Source organism: Cydia amplana, chromosome 4 (genome assembly GCF_948474715.1).
Source record: "Cydia amplana chromosome 4, ilCydAmpl1.1, whole genome shotgun sequence".
In the NCBI taxonomy this organism is placed as follows: Eukaryota; Metazoa; Arthropoda; class Insecta; order Lepidoptera; family Tortricidae; genus Cydia; species Cydia amplana.
In genome coordinates this window covers 17,737,631-17,757,959 of record NC_086072.1, presented here as the reverse complement: position 1 = coordinate 17,757,959, position 20,329 = coordinate 17,737,631, and the positions used below count along the sequence as shown (strand labels likewise).

At 38.3% G+C, this 20,329-nt stretch overlaps 1 protein-coding gene across 7 annotated transcripts in view; it reads right to left on the bottom strand.

Annotated features, from left to right (window-relative positions):
- Nucleotides 1–20,316, bottom strand: part of LOC134647332 (protein bunched, class 2/F/G isoform-like) — a 208,218-nt gene extending 187,902 nt beyond the window's left edge. For 4 of the 7 annotated variants that reach the window (XM_063501652.1, XM_063501655.1, XM_063501658.1 and 1 more), the window contains exon 1: nt 14,478–17,258. In XM_063501652.1, the coding sequence (XP_063357722.1) occupies nt 14,478–17,149 (2,672 nt within the window). In that variant the 5' untranslated portion in view covers nt 17,150–17,258. Of the gene's footprint in view, nt 1–14,477; nt 17,259–17,651; nt 17,802–20,212 lie in introns of those variants that run through there. The other 3 variants (XM_063501653.1, XM_063501654.1, XM_063501657.1) reach the window with 3 other exon arrangements.
- Between the last annotated feature and the right edge of the window lie 13 nt (nt 20,317–20,329).

Here is a 20,329-nt window from a genome sequence, read left to right as displayed (position 1 = left end):
TTTTTCTTTATTGATTTAAATGCCATCTAAATGATTGGCCATCTAAACCTTACGGTCACATGATCGCCTTACGCTGTCTCGAGTTTATCATTTTTTCCCCACCTCAAAAAGTGCCTAGCGCCGCTAAAGAAGTTTTCACTTCAAAAATCTTTGAATGCAGTTGTTTCTTTAAAAAACAATAATGTTTCATTTAAGTAAAATGAGCAAACTTAAGGTTTTAAGGCACTTTCCCTCCAGGGCCCATAATTTTTTTCCACCCGGTAGTAGACAACTATTTTTTTCGACTAAATGAAGTTTTCGAATAAATCGTTGATCACATGGTTCGTTTCACACATCAAATCGTTTGTCATCACAATCAAAATTTGTCAAAAGTAATGAAATTTATGCCAAAAAAACATAAATAAAACATATAAATTCAACACATTTTTTTAATAAAAATCTTTCTCGATGATATAAAAAAGAACATCGACAAATTATGTTCAAAGAATTAATATCAAAACAGATGTCATAATTAGGATTGGCTACTTTAAGAAAGGGACAGAGAGATTTAATCCTCTCGCTCTGCACGTTTTTCTCATTCCTCCCTGTCAAGCCAAAATAAACTATAAAATGATAGTAACACAGTACATTGTAATATTCACTTTTTCCACGGTATCATGTCATTGTAAATTACTTATGTGAAATTGTAGTGGCGTGCGACTTTCAAACCGGAGGTCACGGGTTCGAACCCCGGCCCGTGCAAGTGAGTTTTTGTAAGTAGGGACCTTTTTTTAGTGGTACTTAAATATAATAACTTTTCGTATTATTGAAATAAAATATTTTATTCAAACAAACTTAATAATATAATAATTAAAACGAATAATATCAATTAGTTTTTAATATTTATTCAATTATTTTAAATTATTTGAGCATGAAACATACTAGATTTATTTTTATCATTACAATAGAAAAAAAGCAAAAAATATATTCTTATAGATATTTTATTTTCAAACAAAAATAAAGCAAAAAGTTACGGTTAGATTCTGATGGCTAAATACCAAACAGCTACCCGATACATTTCAATATCTGTCGAAATTTCCTAACCCGTTGTAACTGACAAAGAGTATAGATTTCGACGTAGCATGACGTAGCCTAGCAAACACGCACACATGCGTAACGTATAGGCCTGTAAGAAGGCACCATCATAGGTTTACCTCCGATTCCGTTACTACTCAATGGAGTTACGACTCAACGTTTATTGGATATTAAAATTTTACGTAATTCGGAGCGCTGCGCGAAGTGACATAGGTCTTACCTCTTTGAGGCACGACGGCCATCTAACATTACTGGCATAAAGGATGCATTTATGACTTTGACGCATGACAGAAAGAGAAACCGAACTGCGTAAAATGGGCGTTTGCTGTTGAATTCATAAAATCAAAAATCGATAATAAATCCATCGGTAAAGGATAATAAGTTAATATTTAGTTCTTTGAAAGTTAAGACGAGATGAAAACCTTTGCTGTAAGGTGGGTTGTGCTGGATATGGATGTGTTTTCTAGTTGCACGAAGCTAAAACCGAAAAATGAACACGTAAGTTTGGATTTATTTTCTATCGAGAAAATTGTAAGCATTCGTGTTTCGACTACTACGAAATCTCTTATCATATAGTCAAGAAACATATATCCGAAAATCACTACTGTTTGTTTCCGGGGCTAGCCACTGCCACCTTTCTAAGATCCTGTTATTTTTCGATGCACGGCCTTAAAGAAATTATGATTTAAGGGTCTTGGAAAATTTCAGGCAAATAATACATTATAAATAACAAATAACTAACACTATTAAGCATGTTGTTTCGTTGTTTCATTACTTATTATTCTTTTGTTCGTAATAAGAGTTTCACGAATAAATTAACGTAATCTTTAAACGTCGTACCGCGTACGTCTTAAAAGAACGACCTTTAAGACGTACGACGATTAGAATTTATTATTATACTAACTACATTTTGATATGAAATGTTTTACAGCATGATCGGAGCATGAATATACCATACGTGGGCGAAAATCGGTAGGCCCATCGGAATAAATTGCAAATTGAAGCCACAACTCACCACGCCGCAAAACACATACACATACTTCGCCACGTTATTTATAGAACCCCAGCTAGCCGAGCTGCAATAGTAATTATCTAATTAGTATCACTATCCACAAGATCTAATGGAAGGTAATAAGCTCTTTCCTTGATTGAAAAGTTATCCGGTGATAAATTAATAGTAGCCGTGTGATCGCTAAAAATAGACGTCAATATGGAGGCATGCAACTTTCTATTTAAAGAAGACGAGCAATGTTCTTACTTTTTGCCAAACATACATAACTGTAAACTCTACATGTTATGGAGATCGATTAAATCAGCGTGTTGGGGAATTTAAATTTCTTGCGTAACAAGTAATGGGTATTGCAAGATTATTGTAACATGTCGATGGCTTATCCGTGGGCGAGGTGGCTGGTGCCAATGAACTTGCACCGACGGGAAAGCAATGGCAGGCTCGCACACTGGGTCATACAGGTAAGTATGTACCTAGGTACCTACTGTCGCGGAACGTACTACACGAACACGATCACTTGGTACCCGCATCTACATTGTGTGTAGATTCTACAATAACAAGTTGCAGACAGCGCACCACGCAATTTGGTCGTTTGGCTCACAATATCGGTTTGAATTTTCATTGAGTTCCCCTTACAAACGGCCAATAAAGCGTTGCGATAGAATTGCAAATGTGTTTACTAAATGCAATAGTTTAACTAGTTGTTTTCCCACGTTTATTAGTTGTGGTAAATGCAAAATGATTGGGGTTAAATACAAGTAAGTTCTAGTCGGATGTTGTTAAATAATGCAGTGTGCCTAGGCACCACAGCCACTTTGCACGCCATGGCACCATTACTATAACTTATAGAAAATATTAGTAGTTAGAATTTAATGTTTTCAATTTCATTATTTGAGCGAAAACACTAGGACTTCCCCAAATCGACCAATAGAATAGTGCCCTGTTTATCAAAATCTTACAAGCTTTTGATAAACAGGGCACAGATCCGCGTTTTTGTAACTTTTCTGAATCATGCTGCAATTAATACAAATCAGTTCAGTCAGATGTCGCGGATAGTTTCAGCTGTAAAAGCCAAAGCTGGCATCTCAATATAGGAGTGAAGTGCATGAAAGTTTTATCTAAGGAAGGCAGCAAAACTTCACTTCAGCACGGCAATGAATACGAATCCAGTTTTTAGCCTACTTCTAGAGTCAAATACAAACACGAAAAGAGAATGATTTTAAAGATGAAACGACAGTAAAATGTAATGAGAAGTAGTTCGCTCGTTACTTATCCCTAGTCTCTGGTCCTCACTACACCTTCGTTCGAACTTTCAGCGGAGCGTGTTTACTTTTCGTACATTTCATAAAAGTTCGTATTCGATTGTAGTTTGGTAAGTATTTAAAGGTGTTTGATACTTTTCTATGCCATTAAATCTGCATTGATAACACCTGAATATCATCGATAATTATTATAAATCATAATGCCGTAATGGTGATTTTCATTAGGACTGGCATTCTGCCATTCCACAGCGTTTCCGGCAGGCGGCCGGGCCGTTGTCGCCGATTCGTTCTGGTGACGGGTGAATTACACCCGCAATTGGTAGACAGCAGACGCCATCATGCGTCATCGGGCATTAACGATGAACTCTATGGCTTCTTCTGAATCTTTATGCAACACGAAAATAACGTTTTAGTATGCATTAAAAGGGTTCCGTACCTCAAAAAAAAACGGAATCCTTTTGGAATCACTCGTCTGTCTTTCTGTCTGTCAGTCCGTCTGCCACAGCCAATTTTCTCCGAAACTACTGGACCGATTAACAATATACATAGTTGCTTTTTTTCCTATTATTGTAACATATTAATTTTGAATTTTTGACATTACCTAGGCTAGTCGTATCTTAAATATTTTATAATTATTTTGGACATTTTTATTTTTTATATTCTTAATTAATTTGACTGATTTTTACTTTACTGTTTACTCGTTTCTATTTTATAGAAAGTGGTCGTTTTATATTATATTACTGTTTTATTTTTTAGATTATTATTCTATTAATTATTATTATTGATATTGTGTTGTGACGATCTTTTTGTGAATGCATTTTATTTTGACATGTAAAATTTAATGTACATTTTCAATAAGAAATAAATTAATCTAATCTAATCTAATTTATGTAGTTAAAATTTAGTACCAAGACGGACGAGTAACGTAAATATTTGGAAGTTAAATTAGAAAAAAAGTTTTGCAAAATATATCGGATCTGATGTCTAAAGGATCGGTGATATGGATATGCGTAACTTATTTGCGTGCGACAAACTTTTGTTTTAACGTTTAGTATTTATGGAGCTAAATTGGACTCCAGGCTAAAGCAATCTTTCAGTGTCTTTATTCCTTTTCCAATTGAATCTCTTTTCTTTCAAAAACATTCTAACTATACTCTTAGCAAAACTGCCGATGTGGATCAACAAACCCAGATGCTTTATTCAGCTCTATATACAATTCAGTGTGTACGCAAACTGGAACTGCATGCACCGGGCCTTTTCTCCCTCCTACGCTTTTGGTAAAGCATTCAGACTAGGCCTTTCATACCTACATTTCATTTAAATATCGCCATTTGTAGCTACGTTCCTTTCCAACTAAAATCTTGTACCATATCCAATTGAACCGTTGATACTGTTCGCTTCTTTGAAGACACTGGGGTATCAAATTGCAGATTTCACTCACTGCGCATGACAAGTTGCAAACAAAGAACGATAAAAGATGTATTATTAGAAATATCGTATGGGCGCGGAGGTCAATACGCATTGGTTCGTCGTTTACTTCGAATGGCCGTTATGTGCCGGCCGTTATCGGATTATTGAACCCTATTCCCGGTCGTAGGAACTTTTGATAACAACAATTGCAAACTCATAGAAATACCAATTATAAAGGATTTTGAGACGCAAGTATTACGTAAGTTCGATCAATACAACCAAATCAATGATCCAATATCGATAGTATTTAGCACGATATCGACAAATATGAACATCTTTTCGCACATGCCTGCTGCCGAGTAGATTGATGGTATAAATTATAAAGAATGTGATGTCATACTACAATACAAGAAGATGTGTTATTGCGAAGGTATGCGGCTCAGTCGTCGCTCTGGCTACATGAGCTTGCTTTGAGGACATTTCGAGCTTTTCAATTTTAATTGGTTGGATTTAATAAAGTCAGGACAAAAAAAGTACAGAAGGACGATGAGGTTAAAATTGTTAACACGACTTGACAATGCATCTATAATTTATGTCGCCCATGTTACTAAACCTTGTTTTTAGGGTTCCGTACCTCAAAAAGAAAAAACCGACCAAGTGCGAGTCGGACTCGCGCACGGAGGGTTCCGCACCATCAACAAAAAATAGAGCAAAACAAACAAAAAAACGGTCACCCATCCAAGTACTGACCCCGCCCGACGTTGCTTAACTTCGGTCATAAATCACGTTTGTTGTATGGGAGCCCGACTTAAATCTTTATTTTATTCTGTTTTTAGTATTTGTTGTTATAGCGGCAACAGAAATACATCATCTGTGAAAATTTTAACTGTCTAGCTATCACGGTTCGTGAGATACAGCCTGGTGACAGACGGACGGACGGACGGGCGGACGGACAGCGGAGTCTTAGTAATAGGGTCCCGTTTCTACCCTTTGGGTACGGAACCCTAAAAAAACGGAACTCTTATAGGGTCACTCATGCGTCTGTCTGTCCGACAATCCCCCCCCCTCTCTCCGAAACTACTGGGTCTAAAGATAATAAATAGATTTTTATGCCAATCTAATTCATAATAGGCAAGAAAATGTTGTTTTCACGTTTATAATTCACAAAACATATTCCCTTGATTGTAAGTTTGTCTCTAGTTTGATATCACGTAACGACTAATGCGTAATCATAGATCACACATACTGGTTTTTGGGAGGCATCTGCATTATCTGCAATGCAAGCATCAGTCCCCTCTTAGGCCTTAGATACACTTTTAAGTTTTGCTTACGCAAGTAGGGACAAAGCTATTTGTTGCTGTGTCCCTACTTACGTAAGTAAAACATACAAGTGTATTTTGGGCCTTAAGCAACAGATGGTATGCAGTGGATGGTGATGCAGTCACGTTACGCAGTTCAGCAAGATAAGATTTTTTACTGAATTATGCTAAGAAACTGCAGCAGACACTTTAGCATCAATTTGTTACTTATTTGAAGATTATAATTGACTTCAGCGTGCAAGGTCTTAGCTAATTTAGTAGCGTGGAAACATTCTAAGAATTTACGAGAGATCTAACTCATCGACTAATAAGCCTACGTAATTTATTACACGAACCGTGAAACCGATCCATGCAATAAATAAATGAATGTATAACTAAAGGTCTTTGTAATAAACTATATTTTTTCTGCGGACTAGATTGTCATTCGCAGCTTTGGACTTGGGTTGGCAATATATCATAAATTTATAACATCAGCCCAACATAACCTATTGGGACTTTTAGGACCTTTAGACTATCGGTTACCTTAGGCTGTGTTTGTACTACTGGGCCGAGGCGCTCATAGGGCTTTGTCTCATTGAATGGCAATGAGTAGGGAGCGAAAAAAGGTGCTACTCAACTCAATGGTCACCGGGTGAACAATTTCAGTTTTTTATAGTAGGTACTTTACTGCAATCGTTTACTTCATAGAAGTAAACTTGTTAAAAGATTACGATAATGGAATGCACGCAAATAAAATCAAAGCAATGAACTCTTTATCAACATCGATAAAAGTATAGATAACCAGCCATCCGCCGTTCCTAGTCGACAAACCGGACAAACTAGAAATAAAATTCGAATTTGTGAATACCTACATAAAATTATACTTAATATCAGAAAAAATATTCAGTACTTCCTGGCAGTAGGTAATTAGCATTGAAAAAATCGTAAATTGCTATACACTCGATCGGTAAAGTGTATTAAGTTCGTTTATTGCGTCGTACAGGCATGACCAGAGGGCCTACCGCGAACCACGTTCGACGTGTTGCCTCCCTGTCATTGTCATACTTACGTACGAATTTACAAGTGCGACAGAGAGGCAACACGTTGAACGTGGTTCGCGGTAGCCCCTCAGTTCCTCGTGCCAAAGCGACTATAAACAAAAAAGCTTTTTTTTGTGGCGGTCAGAGATAAAAGAGCGGGTCAGACTGCGGCTGCGTCCTTGCGAGGCGCCGGCACCGTCACGCACTGCCAGAGCCTACAGCTGTTTGTTTGACAACAAACAAACGTGATACCACATTACCTTTTAGGGGACTATTTATCTGAAACGGTCTATCGTGTACGTCATTGCAGGCGTAATATTCCGTACCTACTGGTGACTGCTCCCGACTTCGTCTGATTGATAAAAACCGTCCAATGTCCATCCCCTGCGGCGGTAGCACGGTGGCATTTTTATCGCTTGTCAGCATGCCTGTCACGTTCTAACAAGTATGTAAGTGCGAAAGTGACAGGCAGTGACAAGCGGTAAAAATGGAACCATGCTGCTTACTCCTTACCTACATGCTCCATACCAAATTTCATCTAAATCGGTTTAGCGGTAAGCGTAAAGAGGTAATAGACAGAAAGGCAAACATACTTTCGCATATATAATTTTAGTAAGGATTTTCTTGGGAGTTTATTTTCAAGCTTTCAAGGTTCAATCATTAAGGCCTAGAGCTTAAGACACGTGAGTTTGACTGTTTCAATAGTTCAATAATGTTGGCTGGCACGTTTGGTGGACGCCATTCGGAAGATTGCGGGTCACTTCTGGATGAGATTGATTCAGGACCGGGATAAGTGGCGTACTCGAAGAGAGCCCTATGCTCAGCAGTGGGCGATAAAAGGCTGATATGATGATGATGAATAATGTTAGGGTCTTTTAGAGCGATCCATTTAGCGGATGAGATGATGGGCAAACACTAATATTTATACTACAAAATTGTTTACGCGGAAAGTTACGCTTAAGTATGTATAGTATATAATATAAGTAATATAACAGATTAGGAAGGCGTTGAATCATCCATAATAATTGTCAAGCTACACAATAATATTATTGAGATACAATAGCTACTTGATCACTTTATTTGATTTTCACTGCTACTTTCCAATTCACGAAGTGTGCTAAACTTATTAAAATAAAAAGAATATTTTCAAGTGAGAGCGTGCAGAGTGCATTGACGTCGAAGTTATCAATTATTATTAAGTGACTTTTATCAGAATTCGATGAAGTGGTGATTGATGACGTCAAGGCTCGTATCCGATAGAGAAATTAGTTGGCAACCCATTTCACTGGTGCGTTGCAACTTTCAAGGTAACAAGCAAGCAGTTGGTTCCTGGACAATGTACAAAGACTATAAAAGAGAAACTTTATGTAACTAACTTTGAGGTCATTTTAGCGATTTCCACAACCTACCTAGAGTTTCAGGCACAGAGATCGGATACTGGTATTTATTGTATGGGAACGAGACCGGTATTTTTTCGTTCTTTGATAATTATTTCATTTCTAATTGGGCAATCTAATAATACGAACTACGAAGTCGTTACCTAAAAACACAACTGAGGCCTACATTTGGAGTATAAAATAATTAAAAATATATGGTTATTTCGACGTTTCGAAAAAAATTGGTTGCAATCCCTTTCAGGCCTTAGATTTTATTTCACAGATCTTGAGATCATGTCTAGGTACGGGTTTCAGAGTGGAGACCATCATATCATTAGGCCGTTGTCACTAGGGCTTGCAATTCGAATATTCGAATTTGTCGAATATTCTACCTGTTTTGATATTCGAATATTCGGCCGCTCAGGTTTCGAATATTCGAATATTTTTTATTACTATAAAAAAATCTATGTCATCCGCTGTAGTTACAGTTTCTGTGTGTTTTACGGGTATTTACAGTGAATGAGGAACGGTAGGTACCCAAACACGAAGGAAATAATATTTTTACTGTATTCCTCTCGATAGACTTCGTGAATACAGTGAAACCTAACTCAATTTAAAAGAAAACGAAATCAAAAAGTATGTTATTTTTACGGTCCGTATGTTTTAAGTCAAAGGGTCATTCTGTTTATTCAGTACAAGCGTACGTTAAGCGAATTTTTGAAGTCTAAACCTTGCCACTTATCGCAATTCTCAAATTTAATCATACCAAACCTGCCCAACTTGGTAATCTAACCATGCACCTTTAGCTGACGAATAATCCACCCAGTACTCAACTAACTTTTTCCCTTAAATATTCCAATATTATATAATTAGCCGACCATTAGGAATAATAACTTTCCAAAACAAATAAAGTCAATAAAGATTCAAAATACCATGACATTAAAGGCCTTTTTACAGGCCTCTGAGTGATTACAAGTTAATTTAAATCGGAAAATAATTACCTACAAAAAAAATATCTTACATACTTACATACTAGGTGTTTGGATGGTTAAAGTTATATTATTTCACGCAACGACGACGCATTTATAACAAGTTTTATCTAGAAATATTAAATACGTCTAATTTTGGCGTTTTACTTGTTTTTATAAATGTGGGCATCTTGTAAATAGTAGGATGATAAAATCTAGTCAAATAAGTGGATTCTGCCAAATATCCTTAGATTTAGCAATATGTGAAAAAAGCTTTTGAATAAAACGATAATGAACCGATTTCTCGTTCCTTTTCTTATTTTTTATAATATTCGAATAATTATTCGAATATTCGAATACGTCGTCAGAAAAAGTCGAATATTCGAATATCTGAAAGTTTCGAATATTTGCAAGCCCTAGTTGTCACACAAAGTAAGTCGTCCATTATCTTTGACCAATATCTTAGTTGAACGTGACATCTCAGTTGACAATACTCCCGGTCTGAGAATGGAACCAAGCCGGCATTTCGTGCATGTACTTTCACCGGTATAACACGCCAATACTCTGCGGCGTACAGTAGAAATTGCGCTAAATAGTCGATTATTTTTTACAATATTCTTCTTTGAATTGAAGCAACAACATATGTACGAGTAAGCTGCATTCGAATGTTTCTAGCATTCCTTAAAACCACAAACTGGGGAATCAAAAGGGAAATAAAATAAAGGGTTTACCTTATGACGCAAATGGAAGAGTCGTGTTAAAAAAATGTGGTTAAAGGATGGTTTAACGTAGCGCGCTTTTAATTGTTAGACTATGTTATGTAATAAGTAGGGATGTAACGATACCGATACGATATATCGGCAGATATAATCGGCAGGCCGATATATCGTCATCGCCGATTTAAATACACCCGATATCATAACAAAATGTAAACAACTCACAGTAAGGTATTTTATTGGGCAAGAATATTCTTCACCTCAATTTCAACTTGTCAAAACTTAGGTACGTAATTTTGACTACGATATATTTACTTACTCAACGTAACAGTGAAGCTGCTATAATCGTGCTACTTTGCTAATAGGAATATATTTTTCTTTATTTTTATTTTTCAGTTTTTCACACTTCTTAAAATCGAGTGTCTATTAAACATAAGTATGTTTTATGCATATAAAGGATATAATTCTTTATTTATTTAATTTACTAACTATCAGGCTATCGATAATTATCGGTATCGGTATCGCCGATTATTTACTTTAAATATCGGTATCGGTATCGTATCGGCAAAGTCATGTATCGTTACATCCCTAGTAATAAGAGGACTTATGGACGTCCAGTCCAGTACCATTCGCTAATTAAATCGTGCAGCAATATGAGCTCCAATGAGATTATCGGATCACCCAGGCTTTAAACCGAAATGGAGTTATGGGAACCATTCCGAGCGTGTTGGTAGATTTCCGTTGAAGATACGGCCATAAAGCCGTCATATATGTAATTGTTTCGGTGCGCGGAACATACGACTCATACGACAATGATTCCACGAATGGAGTGTAAAAACAGGGTGGTAACAAATGAATTAGTGGAGATATGTTCAATTTAGAGACCTAAAAAATATTAAACTTGATTTGAAAGAAATAATCAAAACGTGATAAATACCAAAGGTATCCGAATTTATAAATTGCGTATTGTGATTGTGTGATATACCAGCCTGTTTTTCTATTAATACTATTAATTTGTAATCTGATCACAATATAGATACATACTTTGTTACTATTATATGGCTCACAATGAGCGACTTTGTGAGATTAGAATATTTTTTTGCAAATATTGATTTTACGCGAAACAAGAACAGAGGGACAACAAATGCACTACTCTCCTATCTATTAGATAGGTACATTCCAAAAATGATATTACCATACGAAATCAACTCAACAGCAAATGATGAACGTAAGTCGATCGACAGCGAACGGAAGGCTCAGGTTCCGTGGCATAGACTAGGAATCCTCTAGACTGAGTTTAGAGCAATTATTTCATGAAACCGATGCTGCCAAAAATACGGGGGTGCGGGGGGACGAGGTGAGCGAATCCCGTGTCGTGATTGGTCCGTTCAAAGACACGGACCAATCACGGCACGGGATTGACTCGAAGATGGAGTAAAACTACCGTATAAGTGGCAGAGGGGGTAGCGTTACTATGCTTAGTCTAGAGGATTCCTAGTCTATGTTCCGTGGCCTTCGATTCTCGACTCGATTACCAACGACGCCAGTGACGCTGCGCCGGCGCCGCCTTCCGTTGTTTAACACCTCGTATAAAGTTGGTACAAGTGACGTTCAAGTTATGATGATGATGTGTCGTTAATATGCCCTTTGATATTTCACTGCGACAGCGTGTACGATAATTATCCGACTCTGACCAGTTGCAGACGGTCTACCGCAAACATCGAAATTTCGTTATCTGCAGATGTATCAATCAATTCAATTCGACTTTTCATATTTTTTCTTTGCGCCACCTACCGTATATTCTAATTCTTTTGTCTCCGATACCTAAAGGTTGTCTGGAAGAGATCGCTCTTAAGCGATATGACCGCCTGTTATTACCTCTATTGTCTTTGTTTATGTTATTGTACATTTATTGTAAACTACGTGTATGTGAGGTGTGCAATAAAGAGTATTGTATTGTATGTATGGCTCGAATATGTAAGAATGATAGAGAGGCAGATAATAAAATTTAGATTTACACGGTAGACCTGCTTGCAAGTTTTCAAGTGTAAGTAGTAGTTTTTAAAATGCTGTCTGACGGATTGAAAAGTCAAATAATTAGCAGTATGAAAAACGTATAAAAAGTAAACGAAAAATACACTCAATCATTATTCTACTAACAGAACACATACATTTTATGATGCCGAACATCGTTTATTAACTCGCGCTTGCAATCGAATAAAAACCAGCATTATTTTTTCAAAATTAAAATTAACACCGAAAAGGAACATTAGGGTCACATGACTCAGAATTTACATCGATTAAGACGACGATCGTTCCACGTCACTAAACAATAAACCAAACCAATCTAACCCGACAGTTAGACTCAACATGGATAAAAATAACAGCATGCAGTTGGCACCAGACGTGGAAAATCTCACAGCACATAGCGATGTCAAGATCGAAAAGAAACTGCACGAATCAAGCCGGCAGCGTCGATTTTTTCAAGTCTGCATGAGTCAACCGGCGGCATACCGACGCGCACCATGCACTACGTGTCAACCACCTATTTATGTCGCACGCAGGACCGTCCTGCGCAAAGGCAACGCAAATAAACATCATCAAAGGGACGTCGGATTCCGCACGCCGGTGCGCAAAACAACTGCCATTGTCTACGGATGGGTTATTTTCGCAAATAGAAGCTTACAGGGTTCGTTATGCGAGTTGGTTGCCTTGCTGGAGCAATTGGTAGACTAGTGTTTCACGAAGCTTGATTCCAAGGATGTATTAACATACTACAACGGCTACAAGCCAAATTATACCTCGAGCAGTTATACTTCAGAGGCTTAAGTAAACCTTTGGTTGCCTGGAAAAGAGCCAAATCGTTTTTTTTGGTAACGATCCTTAATTAATGCATTGCCAACAAAATATACCACATGCACATGCTTTAATTACATATTTTAATTGCCAGTTACAATATTTTTGTCTAAAAGGATAGTGAATATGATTTATAATCTGACTTCTCAGATATAAATATCTACTGAAATGATAAGTGACTGTACAATAATCAACCATTAGCGGTTTTCCTGCCAGTTATGTATTAAACGTTGACAATACCTCAGTAGAAAGTACTTCGCGGGTCACTGACCGCTTCTTTTGAAATATAATACGTACGTAATTAGATAAGTAATTGTGTGCAATGAAATTCAAGCGGCTAGCCTATGAATTATAGCTAAAAGTGACCCATATATTATAATAAGGATAATTAAGACCAGAATAAATTTAATAATTCATAAATATTATACGGTAAATTATTCATAAATAAATAATAAAAAATAAAAAATATATACCTATTATACCTAAGTATAATTAAAGAAATTTATTAATTTTAGTAAATACAGTCATAATTCAAACATGTCAAAAAATACAATAATACAAGCCTGAAAAACTACTACATTAACTAAGTATATGATTCTCCTCTCTAATAAATATAAAAATGAGAAACATGTCATTGTCAGCATCCCATACTTCCCATAGAGAACTGTCTCACTTTTCATACAAGCAATAAAAAGAAACTACGATATTATTGACAGACTGTTTGGTACAACATTTCCTTAATAAAATTTACTTTAGACTGCTTTATCCTGACCGTCGGTTAGTCAAGGCATGTAGGTACGCGTACGGTACCCGGTACCTATTACTAGTAATTGATCTGCCATAAAGTTTACTTACATTTATAACGGATCTTAATAAAATCGAGCTATAAAATTGTTTATTAACCAGATGCAAGCAAACTAACGTTAAACGTGCAAATTTAATTAATAGCTACTTGTCTACGTTTAATGCTTAAGGCTCAGAAAAGCGGTAAAATCAAATGCCGCTATCTAAATAAATACCTGTATACATTTAAGAGGTATTGTATTTATTGTCTTTGATATAGGTATTTATTGTCTGATTAGCTTTTAGTCACCTTTCAGACCTAGGTATTTAAAAAATCCAGATATCCTAAATCACAACAATATAGTAAATAATAGTAGTAACACCCTTCATTAAAATAATCAAGAACAAGTAGATAATAACTGGATAGTAAATAATCTCACAAAATTTATCTCTACGGAATGCGAAAACATACCTTAGATTAGATAAGAGCCTTGAACTCTTAAGGCCGCGGCCGCTTGTATACGGCCATCTGTATCCAAATACAAAGTTGGACGTCGTCGCTTAAGACGGACCGTCGTCTGGTGAAAACAATGGGAACGGACGTATACAAGCAGCGTAAATACCCTACACCTTTTACCAAGTATCTTATAATCAGGTCAATAAGGTTTTGCGTAAACATACTGACCTTTCATCCTCATTGGCGGTGGCAGTAGGCTCCTCCTTGCCGTCGCCGGTGTCCCCTGCTGACGGCTCCGCGGGCACCTCCGCACTATCACACGCCACGTTAACACTGCTCATCACCGAGCCACTGATCGCGTGAGACACCACACCACTCACAGGGCTTCCGAAACTAGAACTGTCATGGTTAGCCGGGTAAGCTGTTGAGCTCACCGGCAGAGAAACCACTGGCGAATTAGTCCCGGACACCGTGGATTCGACCGGCGCGACGCTGCTTTGCGACATGACGGGGACGACCCCGCCGTACGTGAGCCCCATGCTGGTTTGTGATTGCACGACGTTCGGATGCACCGGGGCACCCATCACCGGCATAGTCTGCTGCTGCATGGACATGGGAATGTTCTGATGAGCCAATGACACTTGTGGCACGGCTTGTCCGGAAACGTATTGCACACCGAGCTGCGCGGGCTGCTGCGGCAGCATGCCCTGCTGCGCAATGTGCTGCGGCATTGTCGGGGCAACAGTCCCCGGCTGCATGAACATTGGATCTGAGGCGGGTATCTGCATACTAGGCTGATTCCCGTCTAGAGTCATCTGCATATTCTGAGGCGCCTGAGTCATCATCTGCATGTTCCCCTGAGGGACATTTCCTTGCTGCGGAGCAATATGCACAGGATTCTGCTGCTGTTGGCTGGCTAGGCTTTGGAGATTCGCAGGTAACGTCGACCCCTGTGGCTGGTTGGCCATAGGTTGAAGATTCGAAGGTAGAGTGGCACCTTGCTGTGATGTGGCAATACTTGTAAGCACCTCTTGGGGTAGAGTTTGCCCTTGCTGGCTCATCTGTGATGGCTGCGTGTGGTATTGTGGAACACTGTGCTGAGGCTGAACCATTTGAGGTTGAGAAGATGGCATAGTGGCGTTCATCATCGCTTGCTGACTGACCGGTTGCTGGCTGACCGCCTGGTTGTATTGTGGTTGGATGCCAGACATGCCCTGTTGTTGTAACTGGGGGTGCATCTGTACTTGCTGAGGCTGTGATGACAGCTGGTGCATTTGAGTTTGCATCTGTGGCATCTGTTGGTTGGTTGGCATTTGCATCTGTTGTATGTGATTAGGTATTTGTTGATTTTGAAGGGCTTGAATTTGTGCCTGACTCGGCATATGTTGGAGCTGAGGCTGCTGGCCTCCCATAGGTTGCTGTCCTTGTAAGTGATGTGTCTGCGCCATGTTTGGCATCTGGGCTTGTTGCATTGGGTGCAATTGTTGAGGGTTTGGCTGCCCTTGCATTTGCATTTGCTGCATCTGTTGCATCTGCGGCTGTTGTGTCTGTACTTGGGTGATCTGCGCCTGATTAGGCATGCCTTGCATTTGGGGAATTTGCTGTTGCATTTGCTGCATATTAGAAATTTGTGTTTGCGGTATATGCTGATTCATTTGCTGCATCTGTTGATTAGGAATTTGCTGCATCTGCTGCGGCATTTGCTGGTGCATGGGTATCTGTTGCATAGGAATGCCTTGTGACTGAGAAATAACTTGTTGCAATTGGTGCTGCGGGAAGCTCTGCGGAATTTGTTGAACTTGTTGCTGCTGTTGTGTGGGCTGCGGGTGGCCCTGCGCCGGGTTTTGCATGGTTATATGAGTCATACTCTGTGGGTGTTGTTGAGCCACTTGCTGATTATTCTGCATAGTTTGATTAGTTAATTGCTGAGGCTTTTCTAAAGGAGGCGACTGCACCGACACTGACTGAGCGACAGGGTGTTGTTGCTGCACAACATTAATGGGCTGCGTCAGCGACTGACCAGGGGAAGCCATAGGGAATTGTTTCTGTACATTTTGATCCAGTTGTTGAACGCCGGGAGCGTTACCTTGCATATCTTTAGGCCCTCTATTAGTCAGATCATTACACAAGTCATCATGTTGACTATCATTTATTACAACACCACTGTCCGGAGCTTGCAAAGTGGTCTCTGTAGTGTCCAAGTTGTTATTCAATGTAATAGGAGGATTCTGTTGAGTTGTGTGATCCAAATAGTCCATACACATCCACCGGCCTCTGCGGAAAGGCTCAGTGCTTTCTATTTTAACAACTTTAAACCTTTCATTCCTAACATGTTCTTGAATTTCTTTCATACCTTCCTGTGGTTTCGCATTCCCTATTAGATTGATAATGCTGCCTGAACCAGCGTTGGTAACACTAACGTGCATGTCATTCACTTCGGAGCTATTGCTATTTGGCACGGATCCTTGGTTGGGCGCGGGCTCCTGACCGACGATGGCGAGCCCGTACTGCGTGCTGGTCGGGATGACGGGCGCGCAGCCTAGCGACGTGCTGCTCGCGTTGTAGAACACGTCGTCTTTAGAGAAGGTGTCCTCCGAGTAGCTGGGCGTCTCATTCTCTATGTCGGTCACTCGGGAGATGTCGTCGGTGTGAGATTCGTCTAGATCGTCGGCCGAGTCCTCGCCCGCATCAGTGCTCACCCGAGACCCAACTGTCACACTGGTGATCTGAAACGAAGATATTTTCCTTGGGTTATGGGCGGCTTGAAGGCTTGTCGGGTGAGTCACTCCCTTCTCCGACTCGTTCAGCCGAAGAGATTCACTTGTAGTGCGATGGACGACGTTGTTATACTTGTTTTTTTCACTACTTTTATGTGACTTTTGAATCAGATTGTCAGCCATTATGCCGTCCGAATCGAATGACTATCTAAAGAAAATTTCACTGTTTATTAGCTTCAAAGACATTTGACAGACTTTTCGAACATATACATGTAATATAAAACCATTGTACACTCACAGTTTCACAAACACAGTAATTTTACTATTTAAAGTTCTTAAAATTCATTAGTAAACACACACAGTTGCGAACATCTTTCAGACGGCAGCAACATGGCGGCCATTTATGCGCAATGCATTATGGTTGACAATTTGCAGTAGACTATAGATATTCTAAATTACTTTGCATCTTCCCGATCTATGGTCGCTAGATGGCGCTAGGATAGAATAAATTGGGTCAATATTAAATTTGTAATTTCATGCAAATAGCTTTTAAAAAATGTACTTCAAATATCTACTAAAACAGTTTCTTATTAAATGCAACCAAAAAGAAGAAATAGCCAATAATTCGCAGCTACTGTATCTACGGGTACAAAGTACGTGAATTTACTACATTATTAATGCTTACCTTAGTCTTTAATATATATTTTAATAAGAAAACGATAAAAACACAAACTATAAACATTATCTCACATTATTAGATCTCTGATAATGCGCCATTGTGGATCTTTAACTTAGCAAAGTTGTTGAAAACAATTATTTACGTTTTATTCGTATGTCTCTGTGTAAATAAGCGCCACTGCACAAACATACTTTTATATTTCATTGAAACTATTTTAGTATTTAGATTCTAAACTAATTATAAGTCTAGTGCGATGAATGATATAACTAGGTATTGCAAGGGTTGGAAAACCCAAGACTTCTTCATTCCGTAGTTCAGCCACTCCACAAGAGGTGGCGCTTTTTAAAGAGTGCAGTCCCTTATCTTAGTAATTAAAAATACCGGAAACAGATGGCGCTAGCTACAACGTGCTCGCAAGTGCTCGTAAACCACAAAAATGTGTAGCCAATGTAGCCATAAAGTTAGATTTTAAATTAAAAGAAGGGAATATCATTGGCAATTTGATCTAAAGTAGATTGCAGTAGAAGCAATATTAAATTCATTACGAAATAATTAATTATTTCCAATATTAAATTGATGGAGTTGTAAACAATCATGGTGTACAAAACTATCGGTCAGGTGCAAGGTTAACTTTGGCACTAAGGGCACAGAATAAATAATAGTATTAGTACTATTATTTATTATTTATTCTGTACTTAGGTACAGAAGACTCACTCTCTACATAGAGAAAAAAAATACATAGAGTGCTCACTCCATACATCAGTATGGAGCGGGAAAAGAATGAATGAAATTAAAAAAAAAACATGTCTATGGTTCACTTATTTGTCAGATATGACATTCACACCCATAAGCGAGAGCGAGAAAGATATATTTCTTTCTCGCTCTCACTTATGGGTGCGACGAACCAAGGTCGCGTTGCGGTGCGACAGTGTGTTATGACTATAAGGTTGGCAACAATGTATTTTTTAAGTGGCCATTACACGAAGTATTGTAAAAGAGCCAAAAAGATACTGCGTGTATGCACAAATGCTTTTTTAGGGAATAGACTAAAGACTTGTCTTGACAACTTTAAGATAGGGTTTTAAAGATGTGTGCACGACCCTTTAAATGACAAATTAAAGGACGGGAGTAGAAAAAATGTTTAAACGACGCTATACTTCTATCAGAGTATATTATTATATGTACCATGATCAGTGCATATTAATATTAGTTACCAACTCAGATTTAATGTTGGAGGAAAAAAGTTATCACCTAGTTTTGAGGTTATAATAATTGCATAATAATTATATTAGTTGCGCAAAATGTAATAAAAATCGTGTTCCCAAAGTTGACACCTGGAGCAGATGGCGCTGTAAGGTGCCGTATGTTTTGTGGGAAACGGAAACATAGATGGTAGGATGGTGGGAAAGGAATGGTCAAACGTCAACTTTTGATAGGTAGGTAACCAGAGTTACCTTACCACCAACCGTTGCATATAATCATAGAGAAATATAGTAAGACAAGAGTGCTCACTCCAAACATCAGTTACACTATTAATTTAAGTTTCTATATCTAGCATCGAGTAGCGGAACTATCAGTAGGTACTGCTACTTGACAATAAATGTAGCAGTACTGATAGTTCCGCTACTCGATGCTAGATGCTAATAGTCTTTTTGGTATACTAAAACTGATGTACCTATGGCTATGTAGTGAGCAATCTATGTATTTTTTTCTCTATGATATAATGTACGCAGCCGTTCAGCGTTATCAACATAGCCGTCAAAGGCGTCAAACCCGAAGCACGATTTTGTCTTACACTTTACAAGAAAAAAATTCCACATACAAAAATCGGAATCTTCTCATATTTTTGTATGGAGACTAGATTGAATTTTTCATTTCGAAAATGAAAGTTTGCTTTGTTTCCTCTGTTCCCGAAATTCCCGAGAAGTCTTCTAACTTTTTGGAAACTTTTCGCAACTATCTTTGGTTACCTATGTGAAGAGCCGTGCCTACATAGATTAAGATTGTCCAGCATTTTCAGTTATCTTTATTGCCTAGGTAGTAAGGGTGACGGCAGGGGGCCGAATTTTGAATTTCGACCAATAATATCTCCACTAATAGGCATTTTCTACTAACTACTTCGAGCGATCGAAATTCAAAAATCGCCCCCCTGGTAACTATAGCTACCAAAAGCAAGTGACTCGGCCATAAGAGTTGCAAAACACCTGAGGCTCTACCGCAAAAAACGAAATTTCTTTATCTGTCGCTCTATCGCTTTTGCATATTCGATCGAATAACGTTTTTCGATTTTTTGATGTTGGCGGTAGCCATCTGGGTATATTTAGGTAGGTGCCTATCGCAAAGGAAAATGCTCAGAAACGTATCTAATATTTTTCCGTTTTCAGGCAGCCTAAAAAGTTTCACGAATTTATTTTAGACTTGAGTACCTAAATAAATGCTAAATATAAATAATTATTACGTATTTGGTAAAATACCAGCACTATCACTTACCTACCACTCATACACTAACAAGTAAAAACAATCGGGTGTTTTGCAAATGGGTAGGAATAAAAAAAAATATTACTTACATGTAGATGAAGATTTGCACAAAATCCGCAACCGGAGGCACCTCGGGGACTAATGCGCAGCGCCCCGACCCCAGCCATTACCTACAAGGTCTTGGATTGAAGCCGATTTAACCATCC